Below are 22,370 nucleotides of genomic sequence, written 5' to 3'. Positions count from 1 at the left end.
ACATCACAGCTTTATCAATTCAGAGTCAGCTGCTGAGATATTAAACCCTCCAGCTTCAGAAATAATATATTTCTGATTTAATACTGTCAGTGCAGTTTCACTTCCTAAGATTGAGAGTTTTCACAAATGTGTTCCAGCCTATGACTCCTGCAACTCAGCGGAACATATTTGGGATCTTTTTTCATAATACTTCAACAGGTTTCACTGGTTGTTTTGACAGTTTGAAAATGGTTCATTACATTATATTCGATTCGAGTGTCTCTGAGAGGACCTTTAACAAGTGTGGTACACTCTTTTCTTTCTCACAAAAAAAAAAATAATTTCCTCTGCTTTTTTGAAAGGATTTTGAAGTAATATGTAAACACTGGTAAAGTTTCAAAGCATACCCTTCACTGTTCAGCCCTTGCAATCTATATATAATCTACCCTGCAAAAACAGCTGAATTCATTGTTTCTGTGATGAGAATCAATTGAATGTGGTGGAAATATGTGATTGGGTTGGTTCTTGAGATATCACAGAAACTATGACATGTTTTTGCTGCATGGTTTTCATCTATGGACTCAGTAGGAAACTTTTCAGTGTTTACATATTACTTCAAACTCCTTTATTTCATAAAAGTGAGGGACATTGGGTTTTACATTATATGGGCCCTTTAAGAGTGCAGCACTGTAAAATAATTCTGGTCTAAGACTGTTGAGGTGTGGGCAGCTGTAAATGTGAATAAATGTGACTGTAATTTGTTCATTTCAAAATAAAGCAAGGAAAGAAACTGGCCACTTAAGCCAATGAAAGTTTTTAAATAAAGAAATGTTTATTGTTTTTTTGACATTTGTATCTTTCACTCTATAAAAGTGATCAATGTATATTCTCAGTCCATGTTTTATCTTGGAGCAGATCACAGTAATTCTTCCTATTGGTGCAGAGTGAGAACAGTACAGCAGAACAGCAGAACAACAAAAAGTCCTACCAATACCTTCCAGAGCACTCAGACAATGTAACCATGCTCTATAATGCATTTAAGATGGAAGCTGTCTCTAGCATAAGTACCTTCGGAGATAATCTAACCACTGTAATAATTTCACCGCACAGCTGAGTATCTCTCTAGCTTTTAAGGACAAAGAACGCCCATACAGTTCTCTAAATCAGTAAGCCTATAGTATCTGAAACGTATTTTTGTAAGCAGAGTCTGGAGACATAAGGACAGGAGAGGGCTACTGTAAACATCTACTGCAAATGTACATGTATTGTTCCTTTTTTTCTTCAATGGACGTCTACTGACTTGTAGGGACCAGCTGAAACTATCATGCTTGTGTAACACTTGCCACATGCACCACATACTTGTGGTCTAGGGAAAAACAAACAAACAAACAAACCTAATTGTGCACTTGTGAAAGGTGACATTGTATTAGAAATTGTAATTTCACATCATTATTCATACTTCATAGAACACACCCGACAGACTAACATATAACAACAATAACGAGACCTATGCTAACATAAAATAAAAAAGAAAAACATTTCTTTACAAAGGAAAAATGCCCACAGGCATATTGTCTTAACGAGAGATCATAAATATGATTGAACTAGAAATTCTCTCCAGATTTGTTTAGAACAGATATCTGGGAGAACTATGACATCACGACGGGCGGCTCAACTGTACCATCATTAGTCGTAACACACAAGGGAAACCCGAAATGTCCCAAGCAAAAAAAAAAAACAAATCGGTTAAAGATTATTAATTAGTTAACGATCATAAGGTCACTGCTAATACAACAAAAACGTGGAAGCTTATTCGGTCTATTCCCTTTGAAAATAGCATAGCAAAATTCAGTGTTATCAACTGCCTGTTGGCTCAATGAGTGGCACATTTTTACACTCTATGCTGCATTTAAAATGAAGCCAAATTAGTTGGCCGAGAAGCCAAGTAAACACTTTTAATAAGGACAGTGCACTCTTGCCACATGGAATGCATGAAATATCATTTTTCAAAAGACCTGGTCCGCCAGTTACACTGACACTTGGCTTGGCAACCCATATCCCTCATGAAGTATTCTAATACCTGTTCCCTGTACAACAACAAGGGGCACTAGCAGCATTTTAATCCCATGTTCTATTCAACAACAAGCTAACTGTGCTACTCCTCCCTCAAAATATGTTCCACCAACTGTAAACGTAACACATGATTGTAATTCTGTGATATTAAATGTATCATAGCATTGAGACTTGATGCCATTTGTGGACCTCCTTGGCAGGTTTCTGCAGATTCTCCTCATTCACCAGTCTAACACCATCCAGTCTGATGTGGAAGTCAGGTGAGGCAGCTTCGTAGCTTCAGGCTATTGCGTGTCTTTGTGACATGCACAGCTGTAAGATCAGCTCAGTAAGAGTAAGATGCAGCAAAACTGACGAGGACAATACAAGGATGTATTATTGCTCTAAAATTCATCCTGTTAGATGTTGTATCTCACTTTGTGTAGAGCAGGCAAATAGGCGTACTAGGGGTCAATTTTTAAAACCTACCCTTTGTTAGGCTCATTGTCCTTCGTTAGGCTTATTGTTGAGAGTTACAAATCCCTCCATTTGCAGTGTAGCCTTTTTCTCCTTTTGCCAGTTCTTTGTCACAACGCAGGAAGTGCAACATATTAGACATTCAAATACTGAATATTCTGAAAGTCCAAGTGGAGCTAAACAGGATAGGTTTGTAAGAAGATTCTGTGCATGCAAACGTTTACAGGAACTCTTGATGGGTCAGTTGAAAGTCCGCTGAGAGAAATCAAACCAGGTGGTTCTGCTGTAATCATGTTTTGGATGTTATTCATCAATTACTTGTCAGAGGAAGATTTAAGTACATCATGACTCAGATGTTGGATGAGGCATCTTCACCAAATGCTCTAATCAGGTCATTATTAGGGCCTCTTTGGGATTCTTTCCATGTGGGTGGATGAAGGCAGGGGCAGAGTGAAGGTGCTAAGGTAAACATGGGTGTAAACACAACATCTTTTAGCACAATGACGAGGAAAAGCCACAAACTGTTGGGTTTCACCCTAATACTAAGAGTTCAGAAAAAGAAAACAAATGAAGATGAAAAAAAGGTTGTAAATTCTTGCTTTGTTCAGGGTATAGGGGTGAGATGAAGAGTTGGTGTGGTTGCTTGACGACCCTCATGCTGGAACAGGGTCAGGCTGTGCAGCCATATGACAGCAGATGGCCGTATTGGAGGGATGTCTTTCACACAGCTAGTGGTCCACGGCGAGTTTTTGGTGTGTTTTTAGGGCTTGTCCCCATATTGGTGACCCCCTGTTCCTCCAGGTTGATGTTGCTGGTGGAGGCGTGGTGGGGCAGAGGCTCTATAGAACGTTGGTAGGCTTCCAGGTACAGCAGACCTATCAAACACATATGATAGAGAATGCGTTTGTGAGAGAGCTCAGCACAAATATACAGTAAATGAGGGTGCAGAGTGAAAAAGTGAAGGGGAAAAGAAGATTGATATGCAGGAAGAAAACAAGCAAGAAATGACAAAAAGAATTTGAAAAAGCATGTGACCTTTTTTCACCTATTCACATTGTTGAGCATTGAGAATAATAGAAAAAAGGGTGTTATATATTGGTGCCTGGCTTAAAGGACAAATTAAATAATCATTGCTTGAACTGTTTTAGACATGCCTATACGCTTCATACAGCAGTCTCTAAAGGGAGATTTCCATCTGACGATGATGTATCTCGAAGGTGGGAAGAACTTTTGAAAAACCACAACTGCTTTAGGGCAGATACTTGAGTGTGGGTTGTTTGAAATTTTTCTTTTTCCTACTAGCTGGCTAATGCAGAAGGAAGCGAGATATTCAACGTTACTTCTAGGAAGGCAAATATCATGCCTGTACTTATTAGCCTCTACATCAATGGCTACAGTAAAGATTTCTTTATCGCACTGTGGCGGGGTTTCTTAATGGTTGTGTGATATATTTGCATACTGTACTGTGGTGAGAACATTGATGAAAACACATAAAAGATACACAATTGTGAATTCAGTCAAACCAATGAGGCAGAGAAAAATGCAATGATGTCTGTGCCACATATAAAGCCACATGATTTTAAAGTTTTTGTGTTGCAGCACTGGTCTATTATTTACACTGAATTTGTTTACCATTTTATTAAAGCAATAAGTCACTTGAGGCTGTGCATTACAGTGATTTCCCTGATTAAGGGGGTCCTAGGCTTGTTGCTTTACTTATCACAGCAGACTATCACAAAGTGACCAGACAAGACCCTTTTGTCCAATGTTCTCCAAGACTTTGAGCAGTCCAGCTCATCCTCTGAGTGAGGAAATGCTTTTTGGTGACAAAAGTGAAACAAACAAAACAGTCCAATGTGAACACTCTGCAAACTCATTCTCATCAGTGACTGGTCCTTTGCCATGAATCCATACCTATTCCTCAATGTGGACAGGACACGAGTCCTCATCTGTCCATTCCACAGACATCCAGGAAGATAGAGAGAGAGAGAGATGGGGGCGATGGAAGGAAAAATGCAAACAGAGACAGAAAGAGAGAGAGAAAGAGAGAAAGAAAAGAGCACATTTACAGCACAACAGGAGATTCAATAGGACATTCACAGAAAAGAGAGCTGGACTAAGAGAGAGAGGCTGAAATGTACAGAGGTGATGAAAGATTGGTATATTGAGGACTCCATGCATGGGATGGACTGTGTCATAATTAAAGGTTAGTAAGTGATGACAAATCCTTAGAGGTTATCACACGAATGTTACTAAAAGTTTTATTGCTTTATTTTCTACCAGTATATTGTTACTGTCATGTAAAAACCTTGCATTTTCATTTTTACACCATTTGAAAAAGAACTACTGCCCTTTACAATGTTTGAACATGTCATGACAAATAGACCAACAGAAATAGTCCCAAATTATTCACAATCAAATTCTTTGCACTAACATCAACATTGTGAATGTTTTTTCTTCTCCTGTAAAGTTTCAGAGATATCAGGTTTTGTCACGACAGTGATAATATGTAGTTCTCCTCTCAAAAACACAACTAAGGACTGGAATAAGATAACATTTTCGAAAAAGAGCAATTGTTTTGAATAACTAGCATGAACTACAACATAGAAACAAGTTCTTTGTTTTGTAATATGTATGATACTATAATGTAAATAGCAAGATTGTTTCATATCTTGTTGAGATCGAACACAGTGGGGGGAAACAAGTGATCTTTTATTTTTTAATATACTTTAAGTGCATATATCCACTTCGAACTTCCAAACATTATGTCTCTTGACTTTGGACTTTATACAAATATAACCAAAAAGTATGTATTTCTAAGCATTAAAATTGCACTTGGTGCCATTATAAAAGACATTGTTAAACAACACTCGTACAGAAAAAGCTACGGAGCCAGAGCAAAGACCTTCATCACTGTCAGTCCAACTTGTTCTTTAGTATGCAAGTGGAAATTCATGGGACCACAACTAATTGTCCCCAGATAGATGTAAAAGGCAAAATTTCACTACATACTCTCAGACTAAAGACCTCAGCCAGCAGTCCCTCAAAAGATGACCTGAAAGTAGCAGGAACAACAGTTACACAGACAACAATAAGCCATGACCTGCATCGCAATCACCACTGTTTCTATACTCCACACAAAACTCCTTTGCTACAAAAAAGCACAGAGATGCATGTCTACAATTCGCAAACAAGCATTTACAGAAATCAGAAGGGTTGCCTGTATGATCCCAAGAAAAGCATACCCACAGTAAAGTGCGAAGGAGGGAAGATCATGATTTGGTGCTGCTTCTCTGCAAATGATTATACGTCATTGAAGGAAAATGTATTTCGTAAAGCTGTAATTGCCAACAACGGCTTGGCAACAACGTACTAATGTTATTCATTTGTGGTTTCACAATTTTTTTTACATTTTTTTTCTCTTAGTAATTTTAATACAAATCTTTATTAATTCTTTGCATACAAACTTTTTGTTCATATTTTGTTCAAAAGTACAAAATAAAATGACATGTAAATTTAGAGTTTTAATATATGCACTGGAAATATATAAAATAAAAGAACAAAAATGTCTTTGTCGGAGCCATATTTACATATGCATGTATGTATGCTGTCATGCACAGTTTGCACACTGGGTGGTGCAAAACATTTTGGAACTATACTTAAGGTAGAGCACAGGAACAGGAGATCAGGTCTTGCTTGGTGTAAGAATGGAAACTGCCTCTTCTCATGGATCTTAAAGGACTTTAATGAATGCACTCAGTTCCACAAATATGTTTGTCTTCACAAATATGTTTGTCTTTTGGGACTTCACATGTCTAAACTTGTATCACGTGTCTAAACTTGCTCACACAGGTCAAGCAGCTCCTCGGTGTCTTTGTGTATGGTAAGAGAGTCATCACAACAGTCTGAATAGTTGTTTCCCCTCACTGTATCTAGGTTTCCTCTCTGTCCACTCATGGCAGTGTTATGAGCTGGGTATGAGATATATTGATGGCGTGAGTGAGAAGGTGAAAAGAGAGATGGAGGAATGAATGCGAAGCACCTAGGAGCTGGCAGATAGTATCAGCTTAATCGTGTGATTGTGTCTTAGATGGATACATTCAGGTACTAACCACTCACACATACCCGTCCACACAAACCCGCTCTAAGTAGGAAATAGGAAAAATCAGGGGAAATGTGTGCATTTACCATCTTCCTTTTAACCCAGTTACAGGAGGGAAGAGAAAGCCATAGTTCTGACCTTTGCCAATCTCTTGACTGCCCTGTTAAACGGCACATCCAGAACCAATCCCCTCCTATCACAAAGGTTGCCACTCACCAGCGAATCGGCCATCAGGAGCCTGTTCATTGTCCAGGCCTGTCAGACAGTGGGTGTCAGACTGCCCCTGATTGTTATTGTCAAACTCTGGACAAGGCACCTCGCTCCTCCCGCGCCCACCTGCAAGCGAGGTCAGAGGTCAAACAGAACAGCCAAGGCACAGCGGAGCACAGCAGATTGTAGGGGGAGGCTAGGGCTGGCGGGGTGGGGCGGGGGTGCAGGATGTCATGTAGCAGCCACTGGGTGATGGCAGATGCACAGATGCACATATGATGTGACAATAGTGTACACATGCACGCATGCATGAAAGTGCATGTTGAAAAGAGGGAGAAAAGGGAAGCGCTCAGAATTAGTACACAGTCTCAGCAAATACAGTTTCTCAATCAAATCCATTTTAACATACTTAAGCACATTTTAGATTGGCATGCATCATTTCTTTTTAACAAGTACACCAAGCAGAAAAAATACCACACGTGAGCCAAAAGCAGCCGCTGTTAACAACGAAGTAGAAGCCAAGCATGCTAACACTGCAACACCACAATGCAAATAGTCGTTCCTCTCCCAGAATATCATTATATCAAATTTCCTTCCTTGTGGAACACACGTCCAGACCTTGATAAACCAAACACACTGGCTCAAAAGCACAAAAGTGATGCATTGAATTTACTTACTTCAAATATGTATATAATACATTAATTCCACATTAATAAAATGCATATATCAACACATGTATGGTACGTAGCCACACTGGTGATAGCCCTTCCTAGTAAAAATAACGCATGGCCACAACTTACTAAGGCGTGGGAATGTGATCCTAACGTATGTCCATGACTTAGTAAGGCATGAGAATGTTATAATTAAGTCACAACCTAAACTTAGCAAGATGTGAAAATGAGAAAATTTTGTTGTGATAGATAAGCTATGGTCAAGACTTAGGAAGGTGCAGAAACAAGTTAGTTAAGTCATGGCTATGAATTAGTAAAGTGCGGATAAGTAGGTTGTGATAATTCAATTATGGCCAATTTTTTATCTAATTAATTCCCACATCTTACTAATTCATGACTACGACTTAATTATCTTGTTCCCACAGCTTACTAAGTCATGGCCATGACTTAACTATCAAGACTTAGTTATCTCGTCCCCACGGCTTACTAATTTGTGACCATGGCTTATTTATGTTGTTCTCATGGCTTATTATGTTGGAGCCACGACTTAATTATCTTGTTCCTATGTCTTACTAAGTCGTAGCCATGACTTAACTATTATAATTTAATTATCTTGTTCCCACACCTAACCAAGTCATGGCCAAGATTTAACATTCTTGTGTCTATGCCTTACTTAGTCATGACCACGACTTAACTATCATAACTTAATTATCTAATTCCCATGCCTAATTAAGTTGTGGCCACAACCTAATTATCACAGTTAATTATCTTGTTTCCACTGCGTAATAAGTTGTGGCTAACTTGACTATCACATTCTCACGCCTTGCTAAGTCATGACCTTGCATTGCTATTAAGAAGCGGTGTCACAAATGGGGCTCGGTTCAGTTTGCTTACTTTAGGCAATAACTGTATAAATGTAATATATTTAATTTGTGTGGAAATTATGCACACATTGTAGTCACGTAAATTCAGTGCATTACTTTTTTCAGTATGTATCAGTAACTAGTGCTTAACAACCACTTCACAGACAAGAACTGACCAAAATACTCCTATAAGCATGATAGGATGATGATCACTAAAGTCACTGGAGTTGATATCACGACAAAGTGCTCTTTTACAAAAGTAACACTACTGCTCCTTAGATAAAGGCTACATCTGCAGTGTGAACAGTTAAAGGTCATTAGCACATGCAAAAGAAATAAACCAACACAAAAGTTGCAAATGCAGAGCACACAGCATACACACTTAGTCAGAATGGACTGGCTAAATGAACTAATCAAGGTGATTAAGCTCTTCTCACAGACTACACTGCTGAATAACCTCAACAAAATGTCCAGTAGCCCCATAATATAATATTTCTAGAGTGACTGAGCCATTTTTTATGAAGAATGAGCCACTAAAAGGATGACATTACACGCTGCAATATGCTTGCTCTCTCTCTCCTTCATTATGCACACCTGGATATCAATGCATGAAAATAAAACAGTCACCCAAGCATATTTCATGTTTACCCTGGTCTTTAGTAGGAGATGCACAGTCCTCCTCTGTCACATCATTTCCCTGAGGAAGACAAAGTTCCAGAGAGATAGGAAGTATTAGCCATAGCTGTGAGGTGAATCTGAATATTAATTCCATTTAACTGTAATATTTAAATGCACCTCTGAATCCTGTTCTTCAACCATGGCTGCTACAAAGTTATGGTCATTTGACTCACTGGGGATTTCCTGCTAATGAAACAAAAAACAGATGAAGTCTATGAAATGACAGATTGTTTTCACAATGACAAAGAACAAATCTAACACTGTTCTCCTTTGTGTCATAACATATTGTCACTGTCGCATCAAAAAATAACTTCAGGGGAAGGAAAAACATTAACTTTCAATGTAAGTCAATATAAATTTGATTTTGATTCATTTCTGTGGGTCCGTTAATCACAACAGCCTTTTTCAAATGTTTTTGACAAAAATTGAGATCTAACATTTTCTGCTGCATAAATCAACAAATAAAATATACTTGCTGATCAGGTGAAATAAGCACAACTGTAGATGTTTGGGGTGCTCGAGTAACAGGAAAAAATAGTGCATTGAATAAAAAAAATCAATGTAAATTCAATGCACTATAAATGTATTATATTTGATGGTATTTTATTATATTCATGTGGAACCAGCGTACACATGTGATTCAAATGAATTAAGAGCTTTATCTTTCTCAGTGAAGTTTATATGTCCATAGTTCTACAGTATTGCTATTTTCGTTGCTCAAACATCAAAACCAAACTAACGACTGGCAGAAGTACTACTGGGGAATGATGCCAAAAGCCACCAATTTTATCACCTTGCTGTGATAACAACATTAATCGCCACTCAAATCTTTTAGACACTTAAAAACCTTTGGACCTAAAGGTTTTCACCTTACGCATTCACAGTACCAGGCTGAATGGCTGGTGTAAATCCGATTTTTTGCCTTAAACTTTTCAGAGCTGTGTGGACATGTAAATCAGATCTTTTCAAATCAGACCTGAGCCACTTCCATACGTCATTCTAAATTGGACACATATCTGATTCGTGGCCATGTGACCCTAATAAGAACGGTGTGATCAAAATTCAGATTTTGCTTTTTTTTCCACTCTGCAAGCACCATCATATAGGAGTAAATGTGGCACCAGCATAACACCTCAAGTTACTGCCAGTAAAGGATGCAAAAGTAAAGCATCTGGTCATTTTCCCCTTTGTTTTACTCAAATTATAAACAGCTGAGAGCTGTTCAAAGCAAATTATCTTCACAACGAAGGCTTGTTCTGATGGTTAGTTTGTTTGTTGTCTATGACGCGCATAATTTACAGGCGGGTCGTTTCAGGACACAGGTTTGTTCACATTAATGACAGATGTGAGTCACTTACTTATACAAATGTAAACCATTAAGTTAGAAAGATCAAAGAGCAAAAAAATGTGAACATAGCCCTAGTGATGATTTCAGGGGGCTTTACTTTCTCACCTCCCCCTCCTGCCGTGATGGTCCCTGGCTCTCGGCTGAGTTTTCGTTTGGCTCTTCTCCTTCTGCCCCTGCCAGGTAGGAGCCAGACATGGAGGAGAGTGTGTCCGTGCTGATCTGAGAGTGCTGACTCTGAGATGATGCCATGGACATGACGGACTGGGCTAGGCTGCTGCTCACGGGGTCTGTGGGAGAAAGGAGGAGTGGAGGGATGGTGAGCTGTATTCAAGGTGCCGTAGGTTACTGCAGTTGGTCAGCACCCTGCTGTGTCCTACCTTCAGGAGAGGTGATAGTGGAGGAGAGAGGGGTGCCGGTACATGAGGATTGGTCTATGGCTCCAGATGAGGATAGTGTGAGATTGTCACTTTCAGGAGTCACGCCACACTGAAACATTTACATTAGCCAGTCTGTTTCAGACTTTTTAGGTGTACACATGAAAGGTATATACATCACAAACAATAGTTTAATCAGTTACATTTATTTACCTTCTGCATGCAAATCACTTGTTAAAGATTTTCTCAAATATTTTTCTGCAGTAACAAAATGGCACACATCCATAAAAGTTACATTGTAGCAGAAGGAAAAACGTTTTTCAAATGTAATGTATGTTCACTTAACAAGGTATTATTCCAAGTCATTTTGGACCATTTGTATTGGCTTTCATCATGAAGTGATGACTACTGCAATATTTTTAAAATTACAGGAACAATGCATTTTATGTAAGAAGTAGGCAAAATAATAAAACAATAAAAAGTAGTCAATATTTGTCAGAGTGCAAAGTAAACTTGTGGACTATGCTATGAGGAAAGCACAACTTTACTAACTTTATTTATGTTTCTCATTAGTCAACTAACCCTTTTTTACAGTACAATAAAATGCAATTACTGCCTCTTGTGGAGGTTCCTCAGATTTACTATGCAATATATATTTTTAATTTGGTAACATTGATAGAGTTTGATGGAAACTGGAAGCAAAATGTATTTTTATCTTTGTAGGTGAGGAAGCAAGTCAAAATGTATAAGTGTTTCTATCATGTTTAAATATTATTTTGTATTATGGTGCATGATTTTTATTTAACAAAAGCTGCAGTTTGCTGTCTGTTTTATCTTGGCGAAGATGTCCTTCTGGAGAGATGTGAATTCTTTTTTACTGCAGGTGGTTTTCTCCCTTCCTCTTTCAGTCCTCATTGCTCACTAGCAGCTCACCACAGAATTACAACATTTGAGAGCCAGCAGTGCCCTTGTTCATCTGACTATAAACTTACAGGAGGAAAATACTGTATTTGATTATATTAATTAAAAATATCTGAATTATTTTCCATTCTGCCGCCAGAATTACAGAAACAGGCCACACTAAATCTACAATTTGCTTTCATTTGTAAGTAGCTCAGAGTTTAAAAGTATTTGTGGACATGCAGTGTTTGTAAAGTGTTTCTACCTCTTGCTGGTCCACAGGCAGTTTCCTTCTGCAAGCCTGAACCTCGGACTCACTGCATGACTTCTCATCCTCTTCTTCAGGTAGCACTGAAGAATTCTGAGAGAGGGACCTGGAGAAGTTCCACAATGCAGAGACAAAAGGTTTGTTTGTATCTTCACACATGAACTCATGAATAACCTATGCATGCACTATGCACTAACCTACTTTATAAATCAAGCTTCCTTAAATGGTCTATAGAAAAAAGACATTATTTGAAACATGGATATTACTTCCTATGGTTCTACTGCTAGAAGACGACAAGGGAAGAAGCAAAGACATGCTGAGTGGATGATACCTTTCATTATAAATTTTTACAGACAGGACACACTGGAATTGCTCTGTGTGTGTCGTTTCAGGTAAAGCACAGTGGGTCACTCACTTGGAGCCGCTCTTCTTGAGTTTGAGGCCCTGGCTGGAGTTGATGGAATGTTCTAAAGGGGAGAGGGAGTGAGCTGTGTGGTGGCTCTCACTGCCGTATGTAGGCAGAGTGCCAGAGACATGCCCCTTCGTCAGGCCTTGCAGTGGGGGAGCAGCTGGTGAGGGGTTTAGTGGTCCGTTCAGTGCCTCCAGTAGAGACACGGCCTCATAGCCCTGCGGAATGTGCTCCGAGGCCTGAAATACAAAGTCATCAGCAGCAAATTTAACATTGTGAAACAGCACCTATCACATGCTCTCAAAATGGAAATGTTGTGAGAGTTACTACATTTTAATTCCCTAAAGTCTAAACACCTGTTAGGGACCACATTCATTCATGCTTCTTGTCCTCAGTTTCCTCATTCTCAACTACATACTTTACATATGAATTTTAAAGAAATTACTGAATAAATCATTTAACATTTTTAACATTAAAGTCGACAAAAGCAGCCTGTGTAACAGATGACATCTATTGGAGTATGTGTTTATAAATGTTTATGTCATGACAAGTTTATATGTTTATAAGTGCCATGTCGCCTTACAAACACCACCCCACAGAAAAGTGCTACCAGATGCACTTTGCACTGTGTGAACATTTCATGATGAAAGGACCAATTTTACTTAATTGTTTTCCCGTCCCCGCTGTACTGTTTCAGAGCATATAATGTTTTTGACAGCGGAGTTTGTTGCAGCTGGTGTGCCTGCACTCATAGAAAAAGATGACTATAATTTAATTCCAGTTGAATCTGCTTTCAGAGATAAAACACAGCTCTGCTTGGTTACCGAATGCTCCTCAGAGTCTGATGTCTGTGAAGTGATGACTGGGTTGAATCCGCTCTGTGGGAGAGGGCTCAGCTTCTTCCTCAAAGCTCGGATCTGCAGCAGAGCTCGGAATGCTGCAAAAATCAACAAACAACAAAATGTACTTGATCATCAGGTGAAGGTAAATACAACTGTAGCTGTTTGGGTGCTTGAGTAATGCCAAAAAATAGTGCATTGAATATAAGAAAATTCAAAGTAAATTCAATGCACTGTGAATGTACTATATTTAATAGTATTTGCGTGTGTGATATGAGTAATATTTAATATTATAATACACAAAGAAATGTTCATAATACACAATATGCATCGCACTATTTAGTTTTTAGGTTTGATAAGTTGGAACAGACAAAAAACCAACCAAGGAATACTTTTTAAAAATCAATCAAAAACCACAAATACAGTGATATTTATATTTTATATTTCACTAGCTGTGTTGCATGAAATCCAATTAAACAAGACAAATAATGCTCTATTTGTAATAAAACATGCTCTTCAACTACTGACAATATCAAGAATATGCTCAAAAAAGCATATTGTGGTGTAAATTACCGTGATAATGATAAAACATTGTCATATTGCCCACACCTAATGGTATTATATTCTATTTATGTGGAACCAAGGTACACATATAATTCAAACCCTTATATTTTTCAGTAAAGTTTATATGCTCTCAGTTCTGTAGTTTATGTCTGATATAGGAAAATAAAATGTGATTTGCTGAGATTGCGAGAATGTGCTTACGCAGGCGGCAAATTGGGCAGCAGTTGGCTTGGTAGCGCAATGTGTCTGCGCAAGCATTGCACAAGCACAGGTGTCGGCAGGGAAGGATGAGTGTGTCACGCACATCTGACAGACACACCACGCACTCCGCACTGTTGTCACTAATCTCATCATCAGCCACCTGTAAACAACAGTTATAGCCCATATTGAGGTCTTGATGAATAGATCAAAATGGAGGAACAATAGCATTTTATTACTTATATGATGATGGCAGCACCAGCACAGTTACCGAAGATATAAAATTACTTAAAATGGCTGAAGTAAATGCTAAAATAGAAGTGTTAATCCAGCCGTAGCGTTCAGTTCAAACTGTGCACTGTCTTTTCCATTGATCCACTTGAGGAGAATGAGATTGATGACTTACTTTAGATTCCTGGCTGTTGTATTTGTTTTCTATGCCATAAATCTCCTGCAGTAGGTAACTAACACCATCCACTACTTGCTTCTGCTTCAGGGGTTTCACACAGTAGCTGCCATCCATATGCTGTAAAGACAGGGTATGAGATTTTTGTACATAATTTATTTCTACATGTTATATAACATTAACATACATGAAAGGATGTGTCTAATTTGTTGATTACTGTTTCATACAGCTAAGCATATATTTTACCAGTGCTGGAATTACTGTGTTGTCACCAACAACTGTACCTACAGTTGTGTATTGTGTTTGTGTTATGTTTTGTTGATTTTCTAAGTGAAAAAAGTACAAATCATCAACCAAATTAAAATATGGCATTTTTCCACTTTTTTTGTTTAACATACTGGGAATATATACATACATGTGTGTGTGTGTGTGTATATATATATATATATATATAGATAGATATATATATATATATATATATAGATATATATATATATATATATATATGCACACACAGGATCTTCTTATTACAGGAAGAAGAAGAACAGCATCTCTACGATATCTAATTATCGTATTACTCTAATTAAAGAACACATACCTTCTCAAATGTTGCGAGAAGTATATGAGAGTGTCCTAGATGCTCTGTAAGAAAACAATAAAAAAATAAAAAGAAAGCCTTGTATGCTGATGTGCTGGCATAAGTAGCAATTGCATGTAAAGGTAAGGGGGCAATGACAATGGTTATGTGGTTCAACTCACCATCTCCTTCATCCACCACTGCTTGCACAACCATGGGAAAGATTTCCTTATCCATGTCGAATAAAAGCTAAATGATAACAGACTCACATCACTAAAAGCCAGCAGGCACATGCTCATACACTCTGTGTCATATACAGTAGGGGGTTTTTGCGATTACTGGAATGTCTGGATAAGTGCGTATAAGAATTCACTGCTATATTATTGTAATCATCCTTTTGGTGGCTGTAATATATCACCATTTCAAAGTATGTACACAACTCACAGCAGGCCTAAGTACAGCTTTCACATGTAGTTAGAATTGTAACAGTTATTCCAATTAACCTTGCCTATGGGGAAAGTTGTAACATTGGCACACCTGCCCTACGGTCTGAGTTGTTCATTAAAAGGTAGATGCTACAGGCAAAGTTTACATTTTCATTTGTAACAGAGATGTAAGCACAAGTATACAGGTGCACACATGCTTCACAGAAAGGACTGGCATAAATACATGCTTACCTCTTCATCTGACCACTCTGACAAGTTGACAGAATGCGAGGGCAGGCAGAACTGCTGGCAGACGCCTCTTTTAAAATGCACAGTCTCTGACTGCAGCGAGCTGTCCTGCGGCAGATATCTGTCAATAAACAGCAAATACACAAATAAAGGACCTGACCACCAATCCACAGCCTTTAAGATAGTATGATTTATGATGTGCAAGGAACCAAACTAGGGAGGAAGTGATGAAAATCTGTGAAATGTACTGCAAGGCTATTTAAGGCAATAAATCCATCCATCTATCTACAAACAGGTCTATAAATATTTGGATGCTGACAAAGTTATTTGTATTATGTACAGTTTGGAGGTGAAATGAAACTTGAACACTCAGATCTGTCTATCTATCTATGTATCTATCTATGTATCTATCTATCTAATCTAAACATAGGAAAGATGGAAAGAAAGTGTCCTTTGATAATGTCTTAAAGGGTTCTTATGGCCATTACTGTCATTTTTTTGGTAACAACAATTTCATCTTGGTTTTATTAAATGTAAATATAATCCTCTAACTCACATGGGCACACCATTGTGGAACTCCTCAATGGCTTGGTAGTAAATAGTGATGGCAACTTGCGTGTCAGCATCAAAAGTAAACTCAATATTGTAGCAACTGCGCCCTTTTCCAACCTCTTGTCCAGGCAACTTCATGTCTTCACTACATCTGTAAGCAGAAGCCCAGTGTGTTTCAGTTTTCTAAAACGAGTAACTTTACAGAAGTATTTGAAAAGCTTAAGTGAAAGGTGTCTTTAGGGGGTGGAATTCTCACCTGACCAGTCGGAGGGTATCCTTGCGGATGTTGATGAGACTGCGGAGCGTCTTTACTGGCTCATGTGGGGGCGGAGCATTGTATGGGAACTATAAAGACAAAACACAGCAGAATAACAAGGTTAAAAGAGAACTACAACAGTTACAATGAACCAAAAGACTTCAAAGGCACCTTCACCAGTCTTTTTGTTCTCAAGGGGAATCTATGAGCCAACAAAGCAGTGTTACTGATTAATATCTGCAGTGTCCCTGCATATCAGTTTTGATCCTCAGATCTTCCCTATCAAGGAAAAGAGGAACATTCTAAAATTCATCTACATAAAATATCATGAAGTGTTGTGCGGGTGAATCATTAAAAAGCTGATGTCTGGCACAGCTCATCTATGTTCTCTAGAAAACAACACTCGACAGGCATGTCCACGTGCCGGATCGGCTGTGAGCTTGTGTGTGTAGGTCAGCTCTGGGTGAGTCTGCCCCCTGCCCCTCCCAGCCCCTCCCCCTTTCAGGAGTACAGCCTGAATGTGACTCTGTGTATTACCCTCAGTAAGCTGCTGCTTAAATCTACAACATCACCAGCCAGCCTGCTTAGAGACCAGACAAGCTATTAATGCACACTGCAAACACATAAAGAGCCACAGACTGCATGAAAAGAGTCCACCCTTTGCAAGCAATGTAATAAACATCTTGCAATCCCAAAAGTCGTATACATAACTGGTTGCACGCTGCCTTTCCCCTCATATCAACTTCATGCATCAAGATTATCTGCTAACAGGTATGATTACAGCATATCACCCCATTACCACTGGCACCAACTTTGTAACAAAATCTTAAACCTCTGAAAATGTAACTTTATAGGATAAGAATAAAAACCTTCATAACATTAAACCTTTTCATATTAGCCATAAAATGCATCTGTCTGCTTTGGATGCCCCTTAGTTTTTGCACTATTGTATTTTGTTGATGGAATATAATGTTTAATTTTTTTCCCTATTGTGGCATTTGTGAACAATTTATTGATATTAAGAAAGCTGCAGTTGTGCTGTCTATTTTATCTCAGCAAGGCTGTGTTTGTGGAGAAGTCTGAATTGCTTTTACAGTAGGAAGTTCTCACCCCTCCGCTTCCACCCCTCATTGCTTGCTAGCAGCTCAACACAAAGACACAACATTTTACAGACACACAAACACGCGCACACACACACACACACACACACACAGCCTAGTTAATCTGGTAACATTTAACAGTTACCTAACAGTTAATGTGATTATATTCATTAAAAAAATAATCCATTTCCATTTCCATTCCATTGAGTGGGCACTAGGGGGCTGAAGAAAGAGGCTATTGTATTAATGAAGTAATGAATTAATTAATTATTTCAAGTGATTTCAAATTATTTCTATGGGTCCCTAATGTCATGAAATGTTCATGATGGACAGCTGACTTTCTCATATGGTATACAAAAATCAAAACTGAAAAAAAGGAGATACAAGGTTTTGAAGATTTGAAATCAGGCTTTGTCCAAATCCACATACTACTACACAAAATAGTATGTCAAGGTAATACACCAAGTCCATTTATTAGTACAGTATGTATAGTATAGTAGTTTTGGACGCAGTCATACATTAGTTAATGCCACAGTTGAAATTAGCATCAGACATTAACATCTGGTGATAAGTTATCATTTTTTCCCAGCTATCAATACTGAAGCACTGTTGAGCACCTTAATACATCTTGAACAGAAAGCTGAACCTCAGTCACATTACACAACCATTAGGATGCTTCTATCAGCTCACTCAGCTGTCGGTTGAGGCGAGGGCTTTCTTTCCCTCACAGCCATAATATTCTACATTCTAATTCCATGATCATGGACTCCTGACTATGGACAGCATAAAACTAGGGATAAAAATCTGAATCTCAGCCATAGGACACACAACCTCTGCAGTCTGAGAACTGTGAGAACTGGTTCTGTATGATTTGTATATCTGACTTAGAAATCACAGTAGCTGCATGCAGACAAAATATTTCAACTCTTTGGGCTTTGAATGATCCAACATAAAGGCCCAGCTTCCCAGATTCACCTTATCTCCTCAAACTGCAAGGCTTACACTTCAATTTCTCTGTATCATAACTATATATAATTTACATATTAGCTTTACAGAAGTTATCAAATATTGTATATTGAGTGAGTGCCTCTGACTGAATGTGATTCAGTACAGATGTTATCTTTTGGACGTTTAAACAGAAATCTATCTAACATTTTCTCTAAGAAAACAGCAAAATACGAAATTCCAAAGGCACCTTTCATTATTGTGCAAAATACAAAGAAATGAAATACTAACAGCTGCTTACTTCAGAACTGCAAGCACAATTTTTGCACTGAAAGGCTGAGAAACAGTCAGTATTACCTTAACAGCTGTTTCTATAAAGGCTACAACACACATAAATATATATATATATTTTTTTTAACATAGGCACACAAAAACAAATATATATTTGTTTCATTTTATTTTTGTTGATTTATTAAACATGTTTGTTGTGAAAGCACTGCCTTGCACACTTAAAATACAATACTGAGTGTGAAAACAATCCTAATGTTTGATGTGTTTTTACAGGCTTTTAGCTCAGGATGGAGGAATGTTTGAGCTGTATTTTGTAGTTAACCGTTTAGTTACTCGTCCCCCACGTACGAGAGCAGGGTTCAGTCCCAGCACAGAGAGGCACTCTTTAGGCTTCTAACAGTTGGAGTCAGTAATGTAATGACGTCTCTCTTGCGCTGCATGTATGGGGGCATTTGATCTGTTCTGTCACTGCAGCTATAATAATGTTCTTGTTGGGGAAACTCGTATCGCAATAATGATAATAAGTTAAGATTAAATACTGAATAATAAGGCTGCAGTTTAAATGGTTAAACTTTAGCCTTGAATATGATTTTCAGTGAAAACCAGTGCAAGTTAGTCGCAGACCAGGCTTAATCCATATCCAGGAAAAGTGGATGAAAGTTTTGCAGATGTTGTATGCTTTAGATCCGGCCTGAGGGCTTGATTAAATTAACTTTCACTCAGATTATTTGCCATGATGCATTAACAATACTTTCACTTCCATCTTTGAAAATGGCTTATGATAACCCAAAAATAAACACTGACACCATGTTAGACGTCTTTCAGAACCAGCTCAATGTTTGGATAAAATTACTTTTCCAAACACACTGAGCTCACATAATTTTGGTCTTACAAAAATGTAAAGTAATGTGTTCAAAACATGGCCTTATACAGCCATCATGCCGTGGACATTTAGAACGTAAGTGAAAAGACGGTAAACAATAAAATCATACAAGCAGGAAAATGTTTCAGCTCATATAAAATGTGAAATACCTTGGAAAATGGTGAAAAAACGTGACATGCCTTCTCATATTTCACCACAGTACAAATTAATGTTTCTTTTGGTATCATTCACTATTATGCACCAAGTACAGAAATGTGACTGGAGGAATGCAAAAAAAAAATATTAATCCTTTTTTTAATTACAAGAAAACAGTATTTTGAAAAAATGACTGCATAGTTTATAGGCTACTGTTATAATCAATTATAATGGATTCTAACATTTCAAAACATTTAAAAAATGCATTCTTATAACCCTAAACATTGCAGTTTAAAACTGTGTTACAGTCCTGTGTAAATACATCAGCATAAAAAAGATGGAGTTACTCTCAAGATTCACAAAAGAAACATGCTGTATTGCATCTTCTGCAAATTCTCATTAAGCTTCTTACCGTTACTGGTCTGTTCCCCAGGAAATTGAGATCTGTGTTTTCTCCAAACAGGTAACCCTCAGGATGGGATGAGTCAAACTTCTCTCCTCCCATAATGAAATGACTGGCAAAGTAGCTCCCTTCACAATAAAAAGAGCACATATGAGAATCCTTCTGGCCTGCCAGAGGTTAAATATACATAGTGTAGTTTAACACTCAAAGATGGTTATTCACTCCAATCCAGAGACCATATCTTCTTTTCGTGGCCTTCTCAGTTACACAATCTACATTTACTATGCACTGATCGAAAAGCCAGGCAGATACAAAAAACTACACATCACACACACAAATCTATACAATATAACACACTACACTGCTGACATAATATAGTGGTAATATTGACTATATCACGCCTGGTCATGCAGCTCAGATCTGAGCCTTACAATAGCCTGCAGTGTGGTATCGTAAGGTAAAGACTAAGAGTCTGCCCCAGTACGCTGTTGGGCAGTATAATCTAAACAGCCCATAACATGGTGAATGACTACAATCAAACACAACTGCAATAGGCCTGTCTCATTTAAATGTGAGAATCTGTTGCTGATCAGACGCAGTGGGTGGTGGCCCCATAGAGTCAGATTAACTTCTGTCTGATTATTATTCGTGGGGTGGGCCATTTAAGAATCAATCATTTTAAGAAGCCAGATCTGTCTCATCCCTTTTACTGGTGGACTCTGTCAACAGTAATAGTCCAAAATGGGCATCAGTAATAGTCCAAAATGGGCATCAGTAATAGTTTGCAGTTCAATGGGCCTAGCAAAGACAAGACAGGCTTTTACATTTTAAATGACCTTTAAGTAATGATGCCTAGTGAAATATATTGGGAATAAACGTGCATCCTTAACAACAACAACAACAACAACAATTATAATAATAATAATAATAATAATAATAATAATAATATCAATAAATAGTAATTATTATTATTATTTTAAACGGTTTTTCTTACCAGTTTTCGGTGGGTATCTGTAAACAGAGTTGGACGGTATGTCGACCTCCTCCACTCCGGCATTCTGTCTGCTTGTCAGCGCTCCCATTTCCAGGTAGCTTGCAAATCAAAATTCATTCAAATTCGGTGCAAAGACAGCGCAAAACTGCAGTCCGCTGCTTCCCTTTCTCCTCTTATATCGCCTCCTCCGTCTCCCAGCAGTGCTGATATTCGCTTGTGCCTTGTTAGATTTTTGAGTGTTCATGGGATTAGTTGTCCTTAATGCTTGCCCTAAGCTCCTCGTTTTGTTTCGGCTCCACCGTTAGCCCTGCGCTAGGCTACCTCTTCGCGTTCAGCGCCATTGCTTTTGTCAACATGCGGCGTGTCGGTGCCGCTTTGACTGCCAGAAGGAGACTCGATCAGAGCGGTGTGTGCGGGTGCAGCCCGGACATCATCCGACACCCACGTCCCTCGTCGATATGTGGCGGGATGCTGGTGCTGCTCAGCGCTGATGCTGCCAGAGGAGAGCCCTAATGGCCACGGTCTGACGTCAGACATAAATCCGGAGCCGGGCTTTGGCGCAGTAGCTCCAATCCGGCAGGGCTAAACCTGACCTTCCCAAAACTGGAGCTACATCACCGCAGTGCAGCACAGGCACTGCTACTGAGCGCTGCATTTAGCGCGGTTTCCCTCTGGGCTAAAGCTCCGGCAGAGCTGAATTCCTGCACACATTTCACGTGTTTGTGGATTTGTAATGGGGATCTAGCTGCCCTGAACTGGGGGAATCACAAAAGACACATCTGTGTAATTTGACTAGGATTAGGTGTCCAAGCTGTCCACGCTTTATTGTGGCGATGAGAATCTAGTTCCACAGGTTTAGGCCTGCTAACGGAGAAAGGCTGCACTGCAGTGTTAGTGTCCACAGGCTACATTGTAAATAAAGGTTTTGCAGGCGCTAGATTGAATGTAGGCTCTCCATGCTGCCCTGCATAATTCAGTAACTTATTCTTAGGATGCTAAACCAGACATAACAAGTAGGTGTCTTAGCTATAGTGCCATAGGAAGTCTACACAGATGTAGGTCAGCTAGGCTGCAAATTCAGTTCAGATTAATTTAGACTCACCTGACAACATGAACTTACTTACATACAGTAGTAAGTCAGTATTAGTGATGCACTGATACCATTTTTTTTCAGATCCAGTATGAGTACAAGTTCATATTTTTAGTACTCGCTGATGCCGGG

The 22,370-nt window shown here is 38.6% G+C and overlaps 1 protein-coding gene across 3 annotated transcripts; it reads right to left on the bottom strand.

The window, feature by feature from the left end:
• Positions 1–788: 788 nt before the first annotated feature.
• On the bottom strand, positions 789–21,736 carry rnf157 (ring finger protein 157). Of its 3 annotated transcripts, none has more exons than XM_036572385.1 (18): positions 21,149–21,736; positions 20,164–20,282; positions 16,398–16,486; positions 16,146–16,292; positions 15,593–15,710; positions 15,098–15,164; positions 14,937–14,980; positions 14,339–14,458; positions 13,936–14,095; positions 13,156–13,268; positions 12,338–12,570; positions 11,920–12,028; positions 10,758–10,866; positions 10,486–10,667; positions 9,150–9,215; positions 9,003–9,051; positions 6,827–6,946; positions 789–3,383 (listed from the first exon to the last, which is right to left on the bottom strand). In XM_036572385.1, exons 1-18 carry the CDS (start codon positions 21,234–21,236, stop codon positions 3,229–3,231), a joined length of 2,088 nt encoding a protein of 695 aa, XP_036428278.1. In that variant the 5' UTR covers positions 21,237–21,736; the 3' UTR covers positions 789–3,228. The 3 variants fall into 3 exon arrangements, with proteins under 3 accessions (XP_036428278.1, XP_036428277.1, XP_036428279.1); XM_036572384.1 differs by having other exon boundaries at positions 9,150–9,218; positions 21,149–21,734; XM_036572386.1 differs by lacking the exon at positions 6,827–6,946 and having other exon boundaries at positions 9,150–9,218; positions 21,149–21,734.
• Positions 21,737–22,370: the final 634 nt, after the last annotated feature.

Source organism: Colossoma macropomum, unplaced genomic scaffold (genome assembly GCF_904425465.1).
Source record: "Colossoma macropomum unplaced genomic scaffold, Colossoma_macropomum, whole genome shotgun sequence".
In the NCBI taxonomy this organism is placed as follows: domain Eukaryota; kingdom Metazoa; phylum Chordata; class Actinopteri; order Characiformes; family Serrasalmidae; genus Colossoma; species Colossoma macropomum.
This window is presented reverse-complemented; position numbering and strand designations above follow the sequence as displayed.

What these genes read in the sequence shown, in the direction of transcription:
- rnf157 (XM_036572384.1), bottom strand. Translation starts at nt 21,236, where the DNA reads ATGGGAGCGCTGACAAGCAGACAGAATGCCGGAGTGGAGGAGGTCGAC. An exon ending in TGGGGAACAGACCAGTAACG is followed by an intron (nt 16,487 to 20,163) that starts GTAAGAAGCTTA and finishes TTGTCTTTATAG; the next exon opens with TTCCCATACAATGCTCCGCC. An exon ending in CTCAAGAAGAGCGGCTCCAA is followed by an intron (nt 12,029 to 12,337) that starts GTGAGTGACCCA and finishes GAACTTCTCCAG; the next exon opens with GTCCCTCTCTCAGAATTCTT.